Below are 19,092 nucleotides of genomic sequence, written 5' to 3' on the forward strand. Positions count from 1 at the left end.
CATGAGGGAATTTGTGGAGAAGAAGGTTTTTGAGTTGAGATACATCAACAAAGATGGTTGCACTTAGCACCACCAGCGCCATAGCTACCATAAATACATCTCACCAGCATCATTTAGCCATGCCAGTCAACGTATTTAACATTGTATTAGTTCTTCTACAAACCAGGTGCTGTCTAGCAATCGTGCATGGACCATAAAGGTGGAAGGTTTCCTTTGCTCTCTTCTGAACACACTCCTGTCTGGCTCACACTGAGAAAGGCACCGCCCCCTTCTCCTTTCACTTTGTTCCTAGGACAGGACGTGGTTTATGAGTCCCTAAAATGAATTGCTGCTGTCTCCCTTGGTTGCTACAACCTACTGCACATTCCATGTGAGTCTTGTATAAATGTATGGGTCCTTTAAAGGTGCATGTTTTCGACTCATTTGTTAATAAAGCATCCTTCCAACACCTGAACACGGTGCTAACACTATTCTTGATGCAAACACCAAAGGATAGATTCCAAATGGAAGCAATGGGAGCTATCTGAGCACTAGGTACTTTTTTTTTCTTTGGTAGTTGCTCTGCTCCCTGCAGTGGAAGTGGAGACTATGAAATGTCCACAAGATATGTAATCTATAAAAAAAAGTCTGATAATACTCAACCATAAACACTTTGCAACATTTCAATTTTTTTTATTCAGTTGGTTCCCACAACTGAGATTGCATTATTCCCACTAACCACAGTTGGCCATGTTAATTTGAATGTGTGTTCGTAACCTCATGCATGTCACAATGGGTTCCTAAAGCCCCTATACAACAGAGTCTTCTTGGCCAGCTCCCCCACTGAATGTACTAGTTTGAAGATTCGTTGATTTCCCCAAAGAGGTGGATTTGGATTTGGTAGCACCATCTGGATTATCCTCCACGCTATCCTCAGTGAAGGCATTTTGGAACACCTTGAGGATGGACATGCATAACTTCTCCTTAAAGTCCTGACCCATGAAGACATACAATATGGGGTTGATACAACTGTTGAAGTAGGAGAGGCTGGAGACAATTGGCCCCCCAATGATCCGTACTCTGTTGTCTACACCCGTATTGAAATTTGCAGATAACTCTAGGAAGGAGAAGATGTGGTATGGGAGCCAGCAGAGAAAGAAGCACATGATAACAGCCATGATGATTTTGAAAGGTTTGCTAGACGTTTTCATACGGTTCCTATTTAATCTCAGGGCAATAATAGTGTAACATATGACAATTATTGAGAAAGGGAAGAGAAACCCAAGCAAGAACCTTGCTAAAATGACACGTTGGTGTGTTTGCTGCCCCTGGACACTTTGAATGTGACTGTTGGAGTTATCCGTCAGTCCATAATTGTTGTAGCAATGTATAATGGTTCCATTCGGCTCAGCAGGATCAGTGGTCCGGAAGAAGAAGTATGGCAAACTGACCACCAGAGCAGAAGCCCAAGCAACACAGGCTACCAATGAGGCAAGCCTTGGTGTCCTGTGGTTCCGCGACCACACAGGCTTTGTTACTGCAACACAGCGATCAACACTGATCACGCTTAGAAAGAAAACACTTGCAAACATGTTGAGAAAAAGAACTGTGCTGCTGAGCTTGCATGCAAAGGTCCCAAATGGCCAGTGGAAGCCCAAGGCGATGTAGGTGATGCTAAGGGGCAAGGAGAAGGTAAATATGAAGTCGGCAATCGCAAGGTTCAGGAACCACACGGTGTTGGCCGTCCTCTTCATCTTGAAGCCTGTTATCCAGATCACCAGGCCATTGCCCGTCACCCCCAAGAAGAAAGAGATTGAGTTAAGTAGCAGGGAAAAGAGGTGCACTGTCTGATTCTGTGGCGGGTTTTCATCTCCGAAGTTGTCATCAATATAATCGTCATAGTCTAATGTGGTTAACTGTTGGAAGACCCATGAGTCGCTGAAGGATGGTGTCAATTTGGATTTCATCTGGGACACTGATAAGGTTGTAATCTTCATCTTTTCCAGTTGCTTTGTTTCCTGAAAAGTACAAATAATGTAGTTAATTTTAGGATGGGAGAAAAATACCTTGAAACACTTATGGGCATATTTAAGAGATCTTTGCATCATGCTTGCACCATTCAACATCGTACATGAGTGACACAAACCTCTACGTCATCTTTTTTAATTCACGCAAAGCCACAGTGTGTGGCTTTGAATGGTTTAAAAAATATGGAGTAATGCAACGCAGTGCAAATCACTATGCTGCATTACTCTGTGCAAGTGTGGCATTCATGAGCATTGCAGTGGGTGTTCCCAACATGCAACTCTTACGGTTTTTGATGCATTATCAGATGATTTACCAAAACTGGTAAACCTTGGAATCCTCCAAAAAGATATGCCTCCCAGGGGAAGCATGGCGAGTAGAAATATGTGTATTTTGCCTTTTTTTTATTCTTCTTTCGATGTGCAGCACACATTGAAGTAGAGGATAAAGCCTCCCAGTATTTCCTTTGTGGAGGAAGGAGAACTTGACTAAAAAACCTCCCCACCCTCTATACCGTTCAGTTTGCCTTAGCGCCGGGAAACCTCCGGGTAGCTGCGCGCTTAACAAATGTAATTATAAATAAATAAAATAAAATAAACACAGGCATCCTTGCACCATGGTGCAAGGGATCTGCGTTAGCACTGGGTTGCCAAAACAGCACCTGCACATTTCTTTCCTTTCCCTGTGCTGCAGGGCAGCACAGCAAGGTGACTTGCTGCGCTGTCCTCCACCACTAATGTCATAAATATGCCCAGTACTGTAGGAGCACCAACAGCTTTTTGTTTGCCATATTGGCACTTGCCCATTATAGAAAAATAAATTGAATTTGAAAGGCAACTGGCAGCAACCGTAAGTGCATTTATTATATCAAGTACTGAGGAGCTACTCACAATTATCACTAATAAGTTTTACAGCTGAAAACTTTACCTACTGCTCATAAATGTTTTCATAGAACTCAGTAAATAAGCTTTTGTCAATGTCTGTACATTATGATGCAGCAGGTACTTCTTGAAAAGAGGCTTAAGGAGTCATCATTTTTGTCTGTTTTCCACGTTCACTTATCTAGGTTAACACAAGTACAGCTTTGAGAGCTTCTACCATATTTTAGAGGACCTTTGAACTTAAAAAATAGTTAGGACATCATGGTGGGTTCTTTGCACCATGTCATGCAAACATCAAGTGTAATGAGTCATGACCATGGATTGATCATTGCAATTCCAACTGGAGATTTGATGAGTTAAATGTAAGGGGCAGTGAAATTAGTCTAATTTGCTTTTGCCTGATTAGGTTACATTTTGGGAAGATTATGCAAAATTTCATGTAAATATTAGGCTTGGGTGGAGTTTGCGGAATCACGTTCCGTGGAGCACTGCAAAGTGGCGAAAAAACTCCACAGCAATACGTGGAGTTCTGTAAACGTCAGAGTCCAGTATGTCACGCTGTTAACCCTGATTTTTGTCTCCAAGAGTTTCTCCCACGCTGTAATGCCAGAGAGTGCTGCTTGTTTCTGCCACTTGAGTAGATTTTCAATCCAAGCAGCAGCTTCCGCAACGCAAGGGGCAGCTTCCGGAACGCATGCAGCAGCTTCCTCAACGCAAGCATTAGCAACATGCCATGACTGCCCTTGTTCAGAAATCTCACAAGGAGGTAGGCTAGAATTCTATTTCTCTCATTCGTACTTGCCAACGTATCATTGGCGAGCCACGCGAGAGAAAACACTTTGCTCCATGTCACTTTTCTGAGATATTAAGAACTCCGCAATCTGAGCGCAACGGGACAATCTCTGCAAACTCTGTCATTTATAGGTATAGTTTAGTACAAAATATGGCCTCACCTCTATTTTTAAGAAAAACACAATTGCTGTGATCAACAGCCACCCATGTTCTGGATTTTTGAGTCATTCCCACACAATACATTTGTTCTGAAAGATGGTGTAATTACACAATGTGAAGTTGTTGCATACATTCAGAAATTTTTCATAATGCAAAATTCCAGCTGCACAGTTTTAATTTTGCACGACCCTAGTTAAAAATAGTAACTAAAACTAATTGTGACATTCTAGAGGAATAAGGAGTTGATCAATGAAGAAGGTAATGAATACTGAAAAGAACATGGATGAATATTTGAGAGCTTGGATTGACAACAGAACATATATATGATTGAAAAATCATGTTTTCCTAGGAAAACAGGCCTGGGAAGATGCAGACAAAAGATACTGATATCAAAATATGAAAGTGCATAGTTTGGGGTTTCCCAAGGCGGCAATGCAGCCTCAGGAACTCCTATTATCCTGGGGTCTGATACATTTTAGGCTGCATTGTGGCTGTCTAAAACTGCAGCTGTGTTGGCCTGCTTTACCCTATTCAGTACAGTCAGCACCATGCCTGTTCCAGAATTTGTTTGACTGTCCCTCCAGTGAATGGTGTCTAGGGCCCAAACACACACTCACACAACAAAATAATGTCCAGGTCCCTGTGTTTCCCCCCAAATTTGGCAGTGACTATTTCTAAATTAAGGTGAGTTCAAACATTGTTGGAAATTATTAAATAACAATAACAAATGCAGATGTTACCATTATTATGATGATTGATTTTAGGTTTGTAGAACTTTGACAATTCACTGGTCTTGGGTATGTCCTGAAGGCGAGCTTCTTTAGACTCTACCTCACATTTTATTCTTCTTTTTTAGACAAAATGTATACTGTGGTTTTGGAAAATCTTCACATTCTTTCTTTAGAGTGCTAAAAAATGCTGCAAGACTGTAGGTCATAGTTTGCACGCCTGTTGTGGAAACCCAGCCTTTCATCCTTCTGACGCCAATACCAAGAGGTAGCATTGACTTGGTGTTGGAAAGTGGGTTCTTGGCAGGGTTACGTATGTGCTTACCACGGGCAATAAGGCCATCACCCCAGAGTAAGGTCCAGTAAAGGTTCCAGTAAATTAGTCTCTTGTTAGCTCACAATGAACTGTCATACCTAACTTAGGAGACAGGTATGTAAAGCATTCAAAAACACCAATACACCAAATAAGTAAGACACAACACAGAATAGTTTATAACAAAATGATAGGAAATATGTTTATCTTTAAAATGACACCAAAATAGCAATAATACAATGTAGTGAACAGGAGATATGATTTTCTAAAGATTAACTACTGTGTAGTGCTTACAAACAGTAAGTGCCACTTTTGGCCATCTGGTTGCGCTTGACCAGGACAAAGCCAAAGTTTGAGGCCAAACGCAATTGAGCCCTTGTCGGATACAATAAGTGGGAGGCCCCGGGCAACAGGTTACCTCCAGAACAGGCCAGATTTGATAAGGGGTCACCAGCTTGACCTTCTACAAGACACCAGTCAAATCCTGGAAGTCTGGAGCTCTGGAGCTTTCAGTGGGAAGTACCTGAAATCGAGACCAGGTCACAGTTGAAGGTAGTCGACTTGATTCTTGATGTCAGGTCGGTCACCTCATGGAGCCTTTTCATAAATATTCTATTAAGTTCTCCAAACTTCAGGAGGTGCTTCCTGAAGGTATCCTTATAGGTTCCATTTGTCCTAAGCACCAGTCAAATAGTCTTGAATCACCTACATGGTCTCTGGTATGTCTGGACTATAATTCCCACAATGCACCTTGTAAAACCCTTAAAAAGTCCACTAGTCACATGTTAGGATGGGGGCTCTTGGTGGAGATGATGCAGTTGGGCTCTGTTAACCTGTAGCTTGCACAGAGTCCACTCCGTAGTCCTTCTTGAAGCAAGGCACAGTCCCCAGGGTTGTAGTAACAGATTGTGCAGCAGGCACAGTCATTCAGAGTGCAGGCCTTTGGGTGCAGATCTAGAGTTCAGCAGGGCAGTCCTTCTCCTTGTAGTTTCAGGCACCAGATCTGAGAGACTATGTATCTCTCACACATTTATTCAGTGTACTGTGGCAACAAGCAGGTAGACACCTCTGTCCAATGAGATGCTGGGTGCCACTCAAAAGCATGACATCTTGCTCCAAAGCGTGGCATCTTCTTATACCACAAAGCACTGCACTCCCAGAATCCAACATTGATGATCTCTCTCCGAGGAGTGAGAATAGCTGGCTAAAATTACCCACAGTGTGGCTCATTTCCATAAGAGCTCCTCCCCCTGAACGCTACAAAATCCTTTTCTATGCTTGTCATCTAGCTGGGGTACAGGATGTGGGGTTGGGTATGCCTAGCTTCCCTTACTGATCTGCTCTCTCTTTGAGCTCATTTTGATACTCTAAGCCCTCTCTTTATGACCGATCCTTTGCAGCATCAGTGCACTCTACAGAAGTTAACCTCTCCACTAGCCAGAACGCTTATTACCTAATCATAGCAGTTTGGCTAAGCCTGTTAAGGATGACCAACCTGGGAATTCGAGTTGCCCATATGCTGCAGGAAGGAGACAGGAGAACTGCGGGTTCTAGTGGGGCACCGTTGTATGGAGGAGGCTCAGGAAATGAATGCTTCCTGAGAAACTAAACCGGAGTTTGTGAAATATGGAAGCATAAATTGACATTGCACAGGACTAGGAATGGGTGAGGGAAACTGACCACGCGGGACTTGAAAGCTTCGGTGCTAGTCAGCCTGACCAGTGTGAAAGGGAGAACTACCATGGTGACACTAATTACAGAAAAGCTGCAGAACCAGAGCTTGGATGATCCAACATGCAAAACCTACAGTATTAATCTGATTCATTCCGTGTACTTCCTTTGATTGATTCAGGCTTAATCTCATTTATACTGATTTTTCTGGACTACTCAGCCCAACAGAGAAGAAATCTTACAACTACTTGGAACTGTGCACATCGCAGACGTACATTCAGTGACGCCTCACTCCTACCGATAGACTGTACTTTGGAGAGCCTTGGAGCCCCTCTTCTCCATGATTGGACTGTGAGAGAAACCCCTTGCCCATCTGCCGCAACACTTATGGTGTCCCTAGCCCCTATCACTTTACACTTGTCCTAATGAAGACCGCGCTAGTAAGGTTCAAGATACCTACGGAAAAGGGGTTGAAACGTCGACTTTAGAACACCTGCCAATACCCAGTAGACAGTGATGAATACACTGTGACCTCTTGTGTTATATGGCAAATATGTATACAATGTTGTGACTTTGACCATCCGGTATATAATCATTATATACCAAAACTATTTGTGATATTTGTCACCACCACAAAACTTTCTCTCCCATCACTTACCATCTTACACTCCCTCCCCCCTTTCTGGGAACCACTTATTCGAATTCAATACCTTGTTTGGTTGTTTTCCCATGAATTTCTATCTACATGAAAAGCCTACTCCCAATGTGATTAAATAACATTGGTCGAAAATCACTGTTTTTACTTTCATTTTGATACTGTTGAATATTTTCTTTATTTGTGTTTTTCCCTTCCATGAGAAAGCCGTTAATACACTGGGACCACTTTAATTTATACTAGCTTCCCTTACTGATCTGCTCTCTCTTTGAGCTCATTTTGATACTCTAAGCCCTCTCTTTATGACCTATCCTTTGCAGCATCAGTGCACTCTACAGAAGATAACCTCTGCACTAGCAAGAACGCTTATTACCTAATCATAGCAGTTTGGCTAAGCCTGTTAAGGATGACCAACCTGGGAATTCGAGTTGCCCATATGCTGCAGGAAGGAGACAGGAGAACTGCGGGTTCTAGTGGGGCACCGTTGTATGGAGGAGGCTCAGGAAATGAATGCTGACCAACCAGCAGAGACCACTATCAATCAATCAATCAATCAGAGTCTTATAAACCACCCCTACTCACTTGTGAGGGTCTCAAGGCTGGATTTTGGCTTTGAGGAGAAAAAGTTCTATAACTTCTCTTCTGCACTAGTTTAGATACATTCAACAGTGGCAAGATGTTGGATTCATCAACACCAATCTTTTAAGTCTTTGAATGACATTTACTCCTTTCCTAGCAATAGTTATACCTAAATAACATATTGCAATGTTAACCTATGGAGAAAATAATATTGGCAGTTTGTCCCTTACCAGGGCATATAAAACATCTTGCATAGGGGTTCCTACTTATAGTTACATGCCCCCCACCCCTGGTACGCCTTGGGGGGGGGGGACCTGTGGGGTGCCTAATATGTAAAAAGAAGGTAAACTATTACGTTTAAAGTGCCCATACCACTTAAGTCAAATTTGGATAACAATTTACTTTTAAAGACAGGCCTGTTGGACCTCTAAACCTCCATGCCCTATTATATATTAGGGACTTAAAGGTAGTTTGAACCACCAAGCCCTATTACATACTAGGGACTTATAGGGTCTGTCAATATCAATCGTGAGATTGTACTTTTAAAGGAATGTCTGACTAAATATCGAAATAAAAAATATCGAAATACAAAAATATCGGGACAAAAATATCGAAGTCAAAAATATCGGAATCCTATCCCTAACAAGGTAAGTACAAAAATATCGAAAAAATAATATCGTAGTACAAAAATATCGTAATTAAAAATATCGTTTTTTTAAATGTATTAATAATAATGTAAAAATAATTATAAAATACATATAATGTTACAAATATTAAATAAAAATATTAAAACATAATTAAAAAATTAAAACTAATACATATAAATTTAAAATAAAGTAAAATCTTAATAATTAAATGTAATTTTATATTTTTTTATTTCATTTAATTGATTTAATTTAAATTTATTTTATTTTTACCCTGTACGACTGTACCCCAAAAACACAAAACTGACCCTGAACCCTAAAAATACCCCTTTACCCAAAAACCCAAAACTGACCCTGAACCCAAAAAATATCCCTGTATCCCAAAAACCCAAAACTGACCCTAAACCCTAAAAATACCCCTTTACCCAAAAACTGAAAACTGACCCTGACCCCTAAAAATACCCCTTTACCCAAAAACTGAAAACTGACCCTGAACCCTAAAAATACCCCTTTACCCATGAACTGAAAACTGACCCTGAACCCTAAAAATACCCCTTTACCCAAAAACTGAAAACTGACCCTGAACCCTATAAATACCCCTTTACCCATGAACTGAAAACTGACCGTGAACCCTAAAAATACCCCTGTACCCATGAACTGAAAACTGACCCTGAACCCTAAAAATACCCCTTTACCCATGAACTGCAAACTGACCCTGAACCCTAAAAAACCCCTTTACCCAAAAACTGAAAACTGACCCTGAACCCTAAAAATACCCCTGTACCCATGAACTGAAAACTGACCCTGAACCTTAAAAATACCCCTGTACCCAAAATAATTAATATTATTTAATTACCAATTAATTATTAATTAACAATAACAATAAAGTAAATATATTAGCACATTTGCTGTAATTAATTTAATTTAATAATTAATATTATTTTGCACAATTAATTAATTAAGAATAACAATAAATTATATATATAAAAAATCACTATAATTAATGTAATTAAATAATTAATAATAATTAATTACAAACGAATTAATAATTATAAATATGTTAAAAAATTATAATAATTAATTAACTAATTAATAGAAATTAATTACCAATTAATTAATAATTAAAATATGTACAAACATATATCAATTAATTAATTATTATTAAATTACTTCCCACCCTATTCCCCTATAAACCCATAACCCGCTACAGAACATATTTATCAATTAATAAATTAATTAAAAATAATAAAAAATTAATTCTCAATTACTTAATTAATAATTCCTACTAATTAATAATTAATTTAACATAATTAAATTACTTCCCACCCTATTCCCCTATAAACCCACAACCCGCTACAGTAGTAAAAGACAATATTTAATAAAATAACATTAAAAATAAATAATAAAACATAATAAATACAATATAATATACACTAAATTTATTTAAAAATTGATATTAGTAACATCAAAGTTATTAATTTCGATATTATTAACATCGATATTTACAACTTCGATATTACTGATATCATACCAATATCGATATTTAGACTATCGATATTACTTACCTTCGATATTTTTGTATTTCGATATTTAAACTTCGATATTTTTGCATATCGATATTTAAAAATCGATATTTTGTCTGTGTACCCTTTTAAAGACAGTCTGCACGGCAGGACTGCCGTTAAAAGGACAGCAGCACACACATTAACGTGCAGGACATCTGCCTGGCCTCTAAACCTTCATGCCCTATTAAATACTAGAGACTTATAGGTAAATTGCACCCCCTGGCCCTATTAGCTACTAGAAACATATAGCATCTGTCATTGCCAATGTAAGTGTACCCTATTATATGCACTTTTTTTTACACATATACCTAGTTAGCAGAGCCCAGGCTACAGTCAGAGTCGGTAACCACCAATAAAATTCAGCAAAAGATGGGGGTGAACAGGGTGAAAGGATGACTCTAACACTTGGGTACTCACAATATCTGTTTTGTAAATACTTATAGACAAATCAGTGTATGGCAGTTGTTTTTACATGCTTACTATGATTACACCACTCATATTGCCTCATTGTCGAAGAAAGAAGTGAAATACTTCCTCGATGGCCGGGTCACAGAAGTGTAATAGTCACAGATAACTTGTAGATTTTGCACATATCACTCTCAAGAGACGTGCTGTGTAGTAACAATGGAAATAAGTAGTTTATTATATTCTGTGCATGTGCATATACAATATATTTGTGAGTGAGTTTGTATGTATCTGTGTTCACTGATTAAGAGTCAGGGGCGAAGAAAACCTACACCATTAACCAATACAGGTTACTTTTCTGACCTCAACAGACACATGGTCAGTAGACATGCACTAGGAAAACACCGCTATAGTTAGAAAATCATCCTGGCAAATGCAAACTTCCACTTATCTATGGCTGGTGCAAGGAATCAGCCAAAGGGTAGCGTGAGATCTGCACAAAACATATTTTGAAATAAAATAAAACAAAATATATAGTCTCTTGCTAATATTAGGATTTTGTTGCTACGCAACACAAGCAGACATTGCACAACTATAGCACAACTAAAAAACAGTATACAATATGTCATATAGAGCAGACCACACTATGCACTGTACATCGCAACTCACACTGCAATATTACAACAGACACTGCTCATTCTCAATTTTTAATTTTCTCTCTTTATTCTGCCCCTTTTTAGGGTCAAAACTGTAAAAGCATGCATTTGCACTTGAGAGATACTCTTGTATCCAAAATGGGCTCGAAGTCTGCTTGTTGGGGGTAAGGCAGGGCTGCGTGCTTGCACTGACCCTGTTCTGCCTCTTTGTCAATGGGATTACCGCGCAACTTAATGGAGTACAGGACAATAATGCTCCTAAGTTAGCCGGCGACAGGGTGCCTGCCATTATGTTCGCCGACGATACCCTCTTACTTTCTAAGTCTCCGATGGGTATACAACGAACATTGGATGGCTTTGAAGAATTCTGTACCATCCGGGGACTGGAGATCGATTCCCTTAAAACCAAATTCATGATCTTTAATCCCCCTAGAACAACTCGACGATCCCAATTCTAGGGACGACAAGACTCGAAAGGGTAGACGCCTTTGTCTATCTGGGGGTTATCATTAACAAGAGCTTGTCGTGGGGTCCCCAGCAAACCAAATCGCAACTCAAACTGGCTCAACTATCTGGAGGAATTCTCAAACTATCCAATAAGTCCACTAACAAACCTGTTGGCCCTCCGTTGGAAGTCTACAAATCACAAGCTAGGGGTGCCATCATGTATGGGGGAGAACTCTGGGAACATTGTAACAGGTCTAAAATCACCAGGATAGAAAATACATTTTTAAGACAGCTTTTAGGACTCCCAGCTAGTACTCCGCTCCTTCCCCTAAGGCTAAGGCTGGACCTGGGGATCAGATCAATTGCTGAAGAGCTAGCACTAAAATCTCTTAGGTTCTGGCGTAGGCTCTGGGTGACACCAGAATTGATAAACTACAGGCAGGAACTTAAAGAAATACTGACTCACCCTTGTGCTCTGAAAATTCCTTGGCTTGATTTTATTAAGAACAAGCTTATGAGGCTAGGCGTTCCTGCTCTATGGGCTGATCCAGAGAGGGAATGCAAAGCCATCTCATGATCTATGCTTGCGACTATCTACCGCTCTGACAAACTTAATGCAGCACGGTGTAATCCTCAAATTGGCTCTGTTACTGCCTCTTTTCTGCATGTGAAAAACCATTACTACTTCGAGCCCCTTTTAGATGTCATATACCTGAAATTAGCTAAGAAATTGTATGTCCAGCTGAGGCACGGTGTTCTACCCCTTTGAGTTTTCACTAGCAAGTGGTCACCCCTTGCTCTGAAGAATTGCCCAGCCTGCAACTGTGAGACCGAAACTGAGCTCCATGTCATCTTTTTCTGCCCGGTGTATAACAAACTGAGGAGGAATTTGCTCGTACCCCTGTGTAAAAATCTGGGCTTTCGTCATTGTACGCATGCACTCAGAGTGCTAAAGTATGACACAACCGAAGTTATTGTATTTGCTGTCTCGCAATATCTTGCAGCCATGTGGCACAAGCGCAGAAACCTTGTTGAATGAGTATAAGGGTACATACATATATTCTGGTGCAACGCCCTGGTGGCACACGATTGGAATGTCAGCTAAAGGTTTTTTACTGTATTCTTTTTCTATATATAATACCTACTATACATATTATTTTAACTGGATTTCCACATGTATGAATTACGCTTAATTGTGCCCATTTGGAAAATGTTTTAGAAATCACTTTTGTATTAATTGTCATCTAGTCGTATTCTGTTTTTAACTGTTTTTAGTATATTTTTTATGGTATTTATACCTAAATAAAGTTTCCTTGAATGAATGGTTTCCATTTGTTGGCCTGCGTGGCACTCTTCTTTAGAATCTGCCCCACTTCAATCTCCCCACCAATCCAAAGCAGTCTGTCCACTCCAATCCAAAACAATCTGCCCTTTACAGTCTAAAAAATCTGCCCCACTCCAATTCAAAACAGTCTGCCTCATTCTATCCCAAACAATCCGCCCCACTCCATCCAAAACAATCTGTCACACTCCAATCTGCCCCACTCCAATCCAAATCAATCTGCCCCACTCCAATCAAAAACAGTCTGCCCCACTCCAATCTGCCCCACTCTAATCCGCCACACTCAACTCTGCCCTACTCCAATCCAAAACAATGTGCCCACTCCAATCTGCCACACTCTAATCTGCCCAACTCCAGTCTAAAACAATTTGCCCTACTCCAATCGGTCGTAGCTTGGCCAGTAAGATTAAAGGGGTGTGAACTTTAAATTTACCAACAAGCATGAGGGTTATCTTTTGAAAATATATTATATGAGGAGCAGAAGTGGATGTGTGCATTAGAAGAACTTAAAATACAATATTTTTCAAACTGACCAACATTTTTAAGATCTTCAAAACAGAGGCAAGAAAGAGAGCATGTGTGTTGGTCTTTATCTGTGTGCATGTGAAAATCCCAGGTAAAATCCAATAGTCACCTTACCATACCTGACTAAATGCACTTGCACCCAAATATTTACTACACAATACATTTTACTAAGGGGCGTTAACACTCCAAACACACCACTGACATTACGACCCTGAATCCAATGTGTCCCACTCCATTCTTCCCTACTCCAGTCTACCCCACACAGTCCAAAACAATCTGCCCACTCCAATCCAAACCAAGCTGCCCTTCCCAATTTGCCCACTCCAATCAGCCCCACTCCAATCCATCGCACTCCAATCCTCCCTGCTCCAATCCAATTTCCATCCTAATAAGGCTCTTCCTTTTTCTACGACATAAACAGTACCTGAAGTGTTCCTGTCTTTAAAAATAATTTCAGATTCAAAACATCCAATAACAGGTAATTTGATACCTAAATAACCTACAGGAGTTCTTTGAGAACAAGTAAGACTAGGTTTGCCACAAGCCTCCCACATGTTTTGTCAATAATGGTATATAATGAACAGGAATCAGCCCAAAGAAATAACATGTGACTATTGATCATAACTTCACATTTGGGAGGTTGAATTTCATCATCAACTTGGTTAACTTAATTCCAAATAGCCATGACTTCAATGCCAGTATCACTATCAGAATAATTAGATTGATCAATAAAGTTAACAGAATTTTTCCAAGCATTAGGATTGTCAGATCTACACATTTTCGCAAAATGACCAGTCTTGTTACATTTGAAACATGTTACATTTGATGCGGGACACAAAGAATTTTCTGAAGTATGTCTTGTATTTCCACATCTGAAACACAATTGCTTGTTAAAACTTTGTGACTTGCTAGAAGATGGTCTTCTAGCAAGTCATATTGGAATGGTCAATAGCCACTGTACAAGAAGTTTGTAATGGTGCAATTGATGAGGTAGAGTGGAAAAAAGCAGTTCAAGATGACCTTATTTTGAAGGAAGTAATTGAACGGTTAACCTCACCGTGCAATAATTTCTCATGGAGTGATTGTGAACTCTCTGAATATAAAACTGTGTGGCCAGAACTATCTTATAACGTAGAAACGGGTATTGTCAGGAGAGCAGACAAACTTGTGGTACCGTCTAGTTTACGGGATAGATTGTTAGACCTAGTTCATGTGGGACATTCAGGAATGTCTGGCATGAAAAGAAGGTGCAGGTGTGATTTTTGGTGGCCTGGTATGGATAAAGATGTGGAAAGGCGTGTGAGGAATTGTTCAGCATGCACTTGTAGTGATAAATCTCATGTTTCCCAAGAATCTAACATTAGTTCAGTTGTGTTTCCAGACAAACCATGGCAAAGATTAGCTATGGACATTTGCGGTCCGTTTAGCATTGGTAACATTGCTGGGAAATTCGCCATCGTCTTAATGGATTATTACAGTAAATGGCCTGAAGTAGCGTTTGTGAAGGAGATCAAAGCTTCCAATATTGTCAATTTTTGTGACGAATTGTTCCATAGGGAGGGTTTTCCTGAAACCATCACCACAGACAATGGTCCACAATTTGTAGCTAGTGAATTTCAAGGATATCTACGCTTGTGTGGTGTGAAACACATTACTACTGCAGTTTATTCTCCAAGAGAGAATGGTATGGTTGAGAGATTCAACCGTGTGCTGAAGGAATGCATACAATTGGCCATGGTTGAAGCTGCCGATTGTAAAGTTGCGGTTAAAGATATGATTTGGAGTTATCGCAATACCCCACATTCTGCAACCTTGATATCACCTTTCCATCTTCTTAAGGGACGTTCTGCGGGTAATAGAGTAACCCCTGCATGGATGCTCAAAACTTCTAAAAGTCTTATTCTCACCCACGCACACAAAGCCCTACACGACCAGGGTCCGAGCTACCTCAACAGCCGAATCAACTTCTACGCTCCCAATCGCCACCTCCGATCAGCCAACCACGCCCTCGCCGCCGTCCCCCGCATCCGAAGAGCGACTACGGGAGGAAGGTCCTTCTCCTACCTGGCCGCCAAGACCTGGAACTCCCTCCCGACCGACCTGCGCCTGACCCAAGATCACCTCACCTTCAGGAAGAAGCTGAAGACCTGGCTGTTCGAGCAGTAGCGGCACCCCTCCCCCCCCCCCCCCCAGCGCCTTGAGACCCTACGGGTAGTTAGCGCGCTATATAAGTGTCACTGATTGATTGATTGATTATTCATAAAGAGAGTCTAAATGATAGAATGCATGTTTACCAACAGAAATATGTGGATAGACACAACAATAGAACCAAGAAATTGGAAAGACCTTTTCATATAGGTGATCTTGTGAGATCGTCTCGTTTTGGTTTGTCAAAGGATGGTTCTTCTAAGTGGTCTCATCCAAAGAAGGTGTTTGAGGTTATGGGAAATTGTGTGCTGTTAGATGATGGTCGCAAATGGAATTTGGGTAACATTGTTTTATGCAATGAGTTGAAACGAAAGTTATGGTTAAACAGAAACAGCGATATTTCTACAGCCAAACCCAATCCAAATGTTGTGTCATCTAATTCTCATACTATTCCTCCTGTGTCAACAGAGACATCTCCTAACAACGTTCAACAAACTTTTTCCAATTCAATCAAGAGAGATGTCCCTTGTTCAAGGACATTATCTGGAAGGATTACTGTAAAGCCTGTCAAGCTCAATGATTATATGTTGTAACTATCAAATTCTATGATTATATGTTATGTTCTTGATTGTATTATATATTATGTATATATTTATTTATTTATTTATTTTTTTAAATTAATTTTTAGAAGAGAAGATGTGTTACATTATCTCTGGTGTTTCTTCCCTCGTCGTCACTTTTGAAAGTAGAAAATCACAGCAGAACAGAGTTGCTTTTTGAAGTTTATTAGCAGGAAAACGACTCCAAGATGTTCACACAAGAACAGCTGTGATTCAAGTGTCAGGACAACATTCTGGCTCAGATCATGAATGTATTAACATTCCAATCTTTAAAGAAACACCACCAGAGATAATGTAACACATTCCTTCCCTTTTCTTTTGATGTAGGGCAGTGCAGCAGTAAGGAGCTGCCCTTTGCCAAAATATTGCAAGTGAGGGCTTTTGAGTTTTTGTTCCCTTCATTCAATAAATGTCAATATCAACATTCGTGTTACAGCTTTGGTCTCCCTTACTTGGGGTCATATTTACAAAGGGATTACACCACTGGAACATCCCTTTTTTATTGACGTTCCACTGGCGCAATGCCCTGCACCCTATTTGCAGAGTGGCATTGGGGTTCTTTCCCTTTTTGTGGTTAATGCCACTTTGTAAATATGGTATCCTTTCACACTGGTATTTTCGTGAAACGGGGGTGCAATGGTAGTTGCTGTGGGCATCCACTGCAACACCCATTGCCTTTTGACATTACCCCAGATTTACAAGGAGGTGTAAATCTGAGGCAGCACCAAAAACTACCACCATTCAAAAGCAGGTCTAGAATGGTGCAACCTTGAGAACTACTTTTATTTCCCCTCGTTTTTGCTTTTTCGATGTGTGCTCTATTCTGCAGCACACATAGACAGAGCAAAGTGCAGTTCATGACTGTTTATGTGCAGGAAGGTGTCCCTTCCTGCACATAAATAATATATAAATAATGGAGATGTGCTACTTTTATGTGTGCTTCAGAATAGAGCACACATAGGGCCTCATTTACAAGGCCCTGTGCGCCACCAGAAAGTAACTTTTAATGATGGTCTGGCGGAGCACACTATAGGGTCATAGCTACAAGGTCATGTTAAGCCACCCTGCACAACTTTACATGGCCATGCAGCTATGAACTGGGGCAAGTTGCTGCGTTGCCTCACCCTGCGATAGGGAGGTGTGCCATGGACATTACGGTGGGTGTACCGTGTTCCAAGGTAACACCCATGGTATTTGACACATTCCCAGATTTTCAAGATTCCATTAGGCTGGAAATGCATCAAAACCCTACGCCACCCCAGGGGAGGCATACGGAAGCGCAACTAGGAGAAATGCCTTTATTTCTCCTTGTTTCTCCTTTTTCTAATGTGCTGCATTCTACACCACACGTAGAAAGAGGCTAAAGCCTCTTGTCCCTTCCAGCACAAAAACAATCATCCCTGCAACAGAGGCCCCTTGCACCATGGTGCAAGGGGGCCTGAGGTGGCAAATGGCACTCCACGGTGCACCAGCGAAGGGGAAAAGGACAGGAATGGCCATATCTGATAGACACGGCGCATTTCAACCCTTTTCTTTAGCCGTAGGGCAGTGCAGCAAGAAGGCTCGCAGTGCTGCCCTATGGCAAAACCTTGTAAATGAGGCCCATAGAAGTAGCAAATCACCATTATTGATTATGTGCAGGAAGGGACACCTTACTGCACATAAACAAATATTCCCTGCCAGGCAGACACCCTTGCACTATGGCACAAGGGTGTCTGTGTTGACGTTAGGCAGCTATTTTTAGTGCCAACGCTAGGGAAAACGCACATACGGTACATAGGGTGCACCCCTGCGTTTTGGAAATGGCAGAGCATGACGCTAGAAAATTTGCCACAGCTCCACGCTTGTCAGTGCCTTGTATGTATGCCCCTTTGTTTCTTCTCTTGATTCTTTCTTCCCACACCACTCTAAAGTCTTTTTTCACTCACTCTTCCTGTCAGCGTGTCATGTCTTTCATTCCTCCACACTCTTACACCATTTCGCTTCCTTCCTTCCAGCTCCCAATTTTTTGTATTCTCTCTCCATATGTGCACCTTTTTAAACACACCTCTCTCATCTTTTCCCACGTTTTCACTTAATTTCTGTTTCTTTTAGTTGCACCCCTTTGTATACGCCTCCTATTTGCACCTCTTTTCATACCTCTTCATATCATCTCCATTCTCCCCCGCTGCTCTGACACTTTGCTTGCTTTGTTCTCTTCGCTTCTTAGCAGCCCATGCTCTTCCTTCTGGTGACAGTGTTTTCACTTTATTCTCTTTCCCTATGTTGCACAGCTCTTTATACCTTTCCTCTTCACTCTCTAGCTCTTTTTTTCTTCCTCATCTTTTTGCACACTTTTCTACTCCATCCCCTCTCTCTTTGTAACTCTCTCTTCACCTTCATTTCTCTCTTTCCTTATTTGCACACCTCCCTGTAACCTCTCCTATGTTTCATGCCCACTCCCTGTCGCTTTCTCTATTCCCCCGCCTTCTTCGCACCCTTCTGTATACCCTCCCCCTCCGTTACTTCTGACCCTCTTTCACTCACCTTTGCTTGTGCCTTGTGCTGCACTCTCTCTGGAGCCCACAGTGACCCTCCCTTTGGTTCTGTGCTCGGTGTGTGAGGAAGCGATGCCCTCTGGGCCTCATATGATATCAGATTTTGCAGCCAAGAGACACGAAGGGGAAGTTGCAGCGAGATTGAACCATTGATTGTCACTCCCCTATCTCTTCTGGTTTCCCTGAAAAGCCAACGGACATGACATTCATTTTTCTTGTTCTTCTTAACTCTAAATCTTCAAAAATTGTCCAGAAGAGAATTTTGTATATTTCGGATTACGAAATGTTGTCATGGTGGTAGAGGAAGACAAGCAGCAACCCTGCAACAGTAGAACGTGATACAATGTATATAGTGCATGCTTTCTATCACAATAAAACAAGCACTGGCAACAGCAAAAGGTCTGGTTAGCCTGTTCAGTTA

The 19,092-nt window shown here is 40.9% G+C and overlaps 1 protein-coding gene across 1 annotated transcript; it reads right to left on the minus strand.

Moving 5' to 3' along the window:
• Positions 1-657: 657 nt before the first annotated feature.
• Positions 658-18,765, minus strand: LOC147701078 (chemerin-like receptor 1). Its single transcript, XM_086928570.1, has 2 exons — positions 18,661-18,765; positions 658-1,997 (listed from the first exon to the last, which is right to left on the minus strand). Exon 2 carries the CDS (start codon positions 1,974-1,976, stop codon positions 789-791), a length of 1,188 nt encoding a protein of 395 aa, XP_086784696.1. The 5' UTR covers positions 1,977-1,997; positions 18,661-18,765; the 3' UTR covers positions 658-788.
• Positions 18,766-19,092: the final 327 nt, after the last annotated feature.

This window comes from Lissotriton vulgaris, chromosome 7 (genome assembly GCF_964263255.1).
Source record: "Lissotriton vulgaris chromosome 7, aLisVul1.2, whole genome shotgun sequence".
NCBI classification, from domain to species: Eukaryota; Metazoa; Chordata; class Amphibia; order Caudata; family Salamandridae; genus Lissotriton; species Lissotriton vulgaris.

Coding starts and splice junctions, on each gene's coding strand:
- LOC147701078 (XM_086928570.1), bottom strand. CDS start 1,976: ATGAAGATTACAACCTTATCAGTGTCCCAGATGAAATCCAAATTGACA.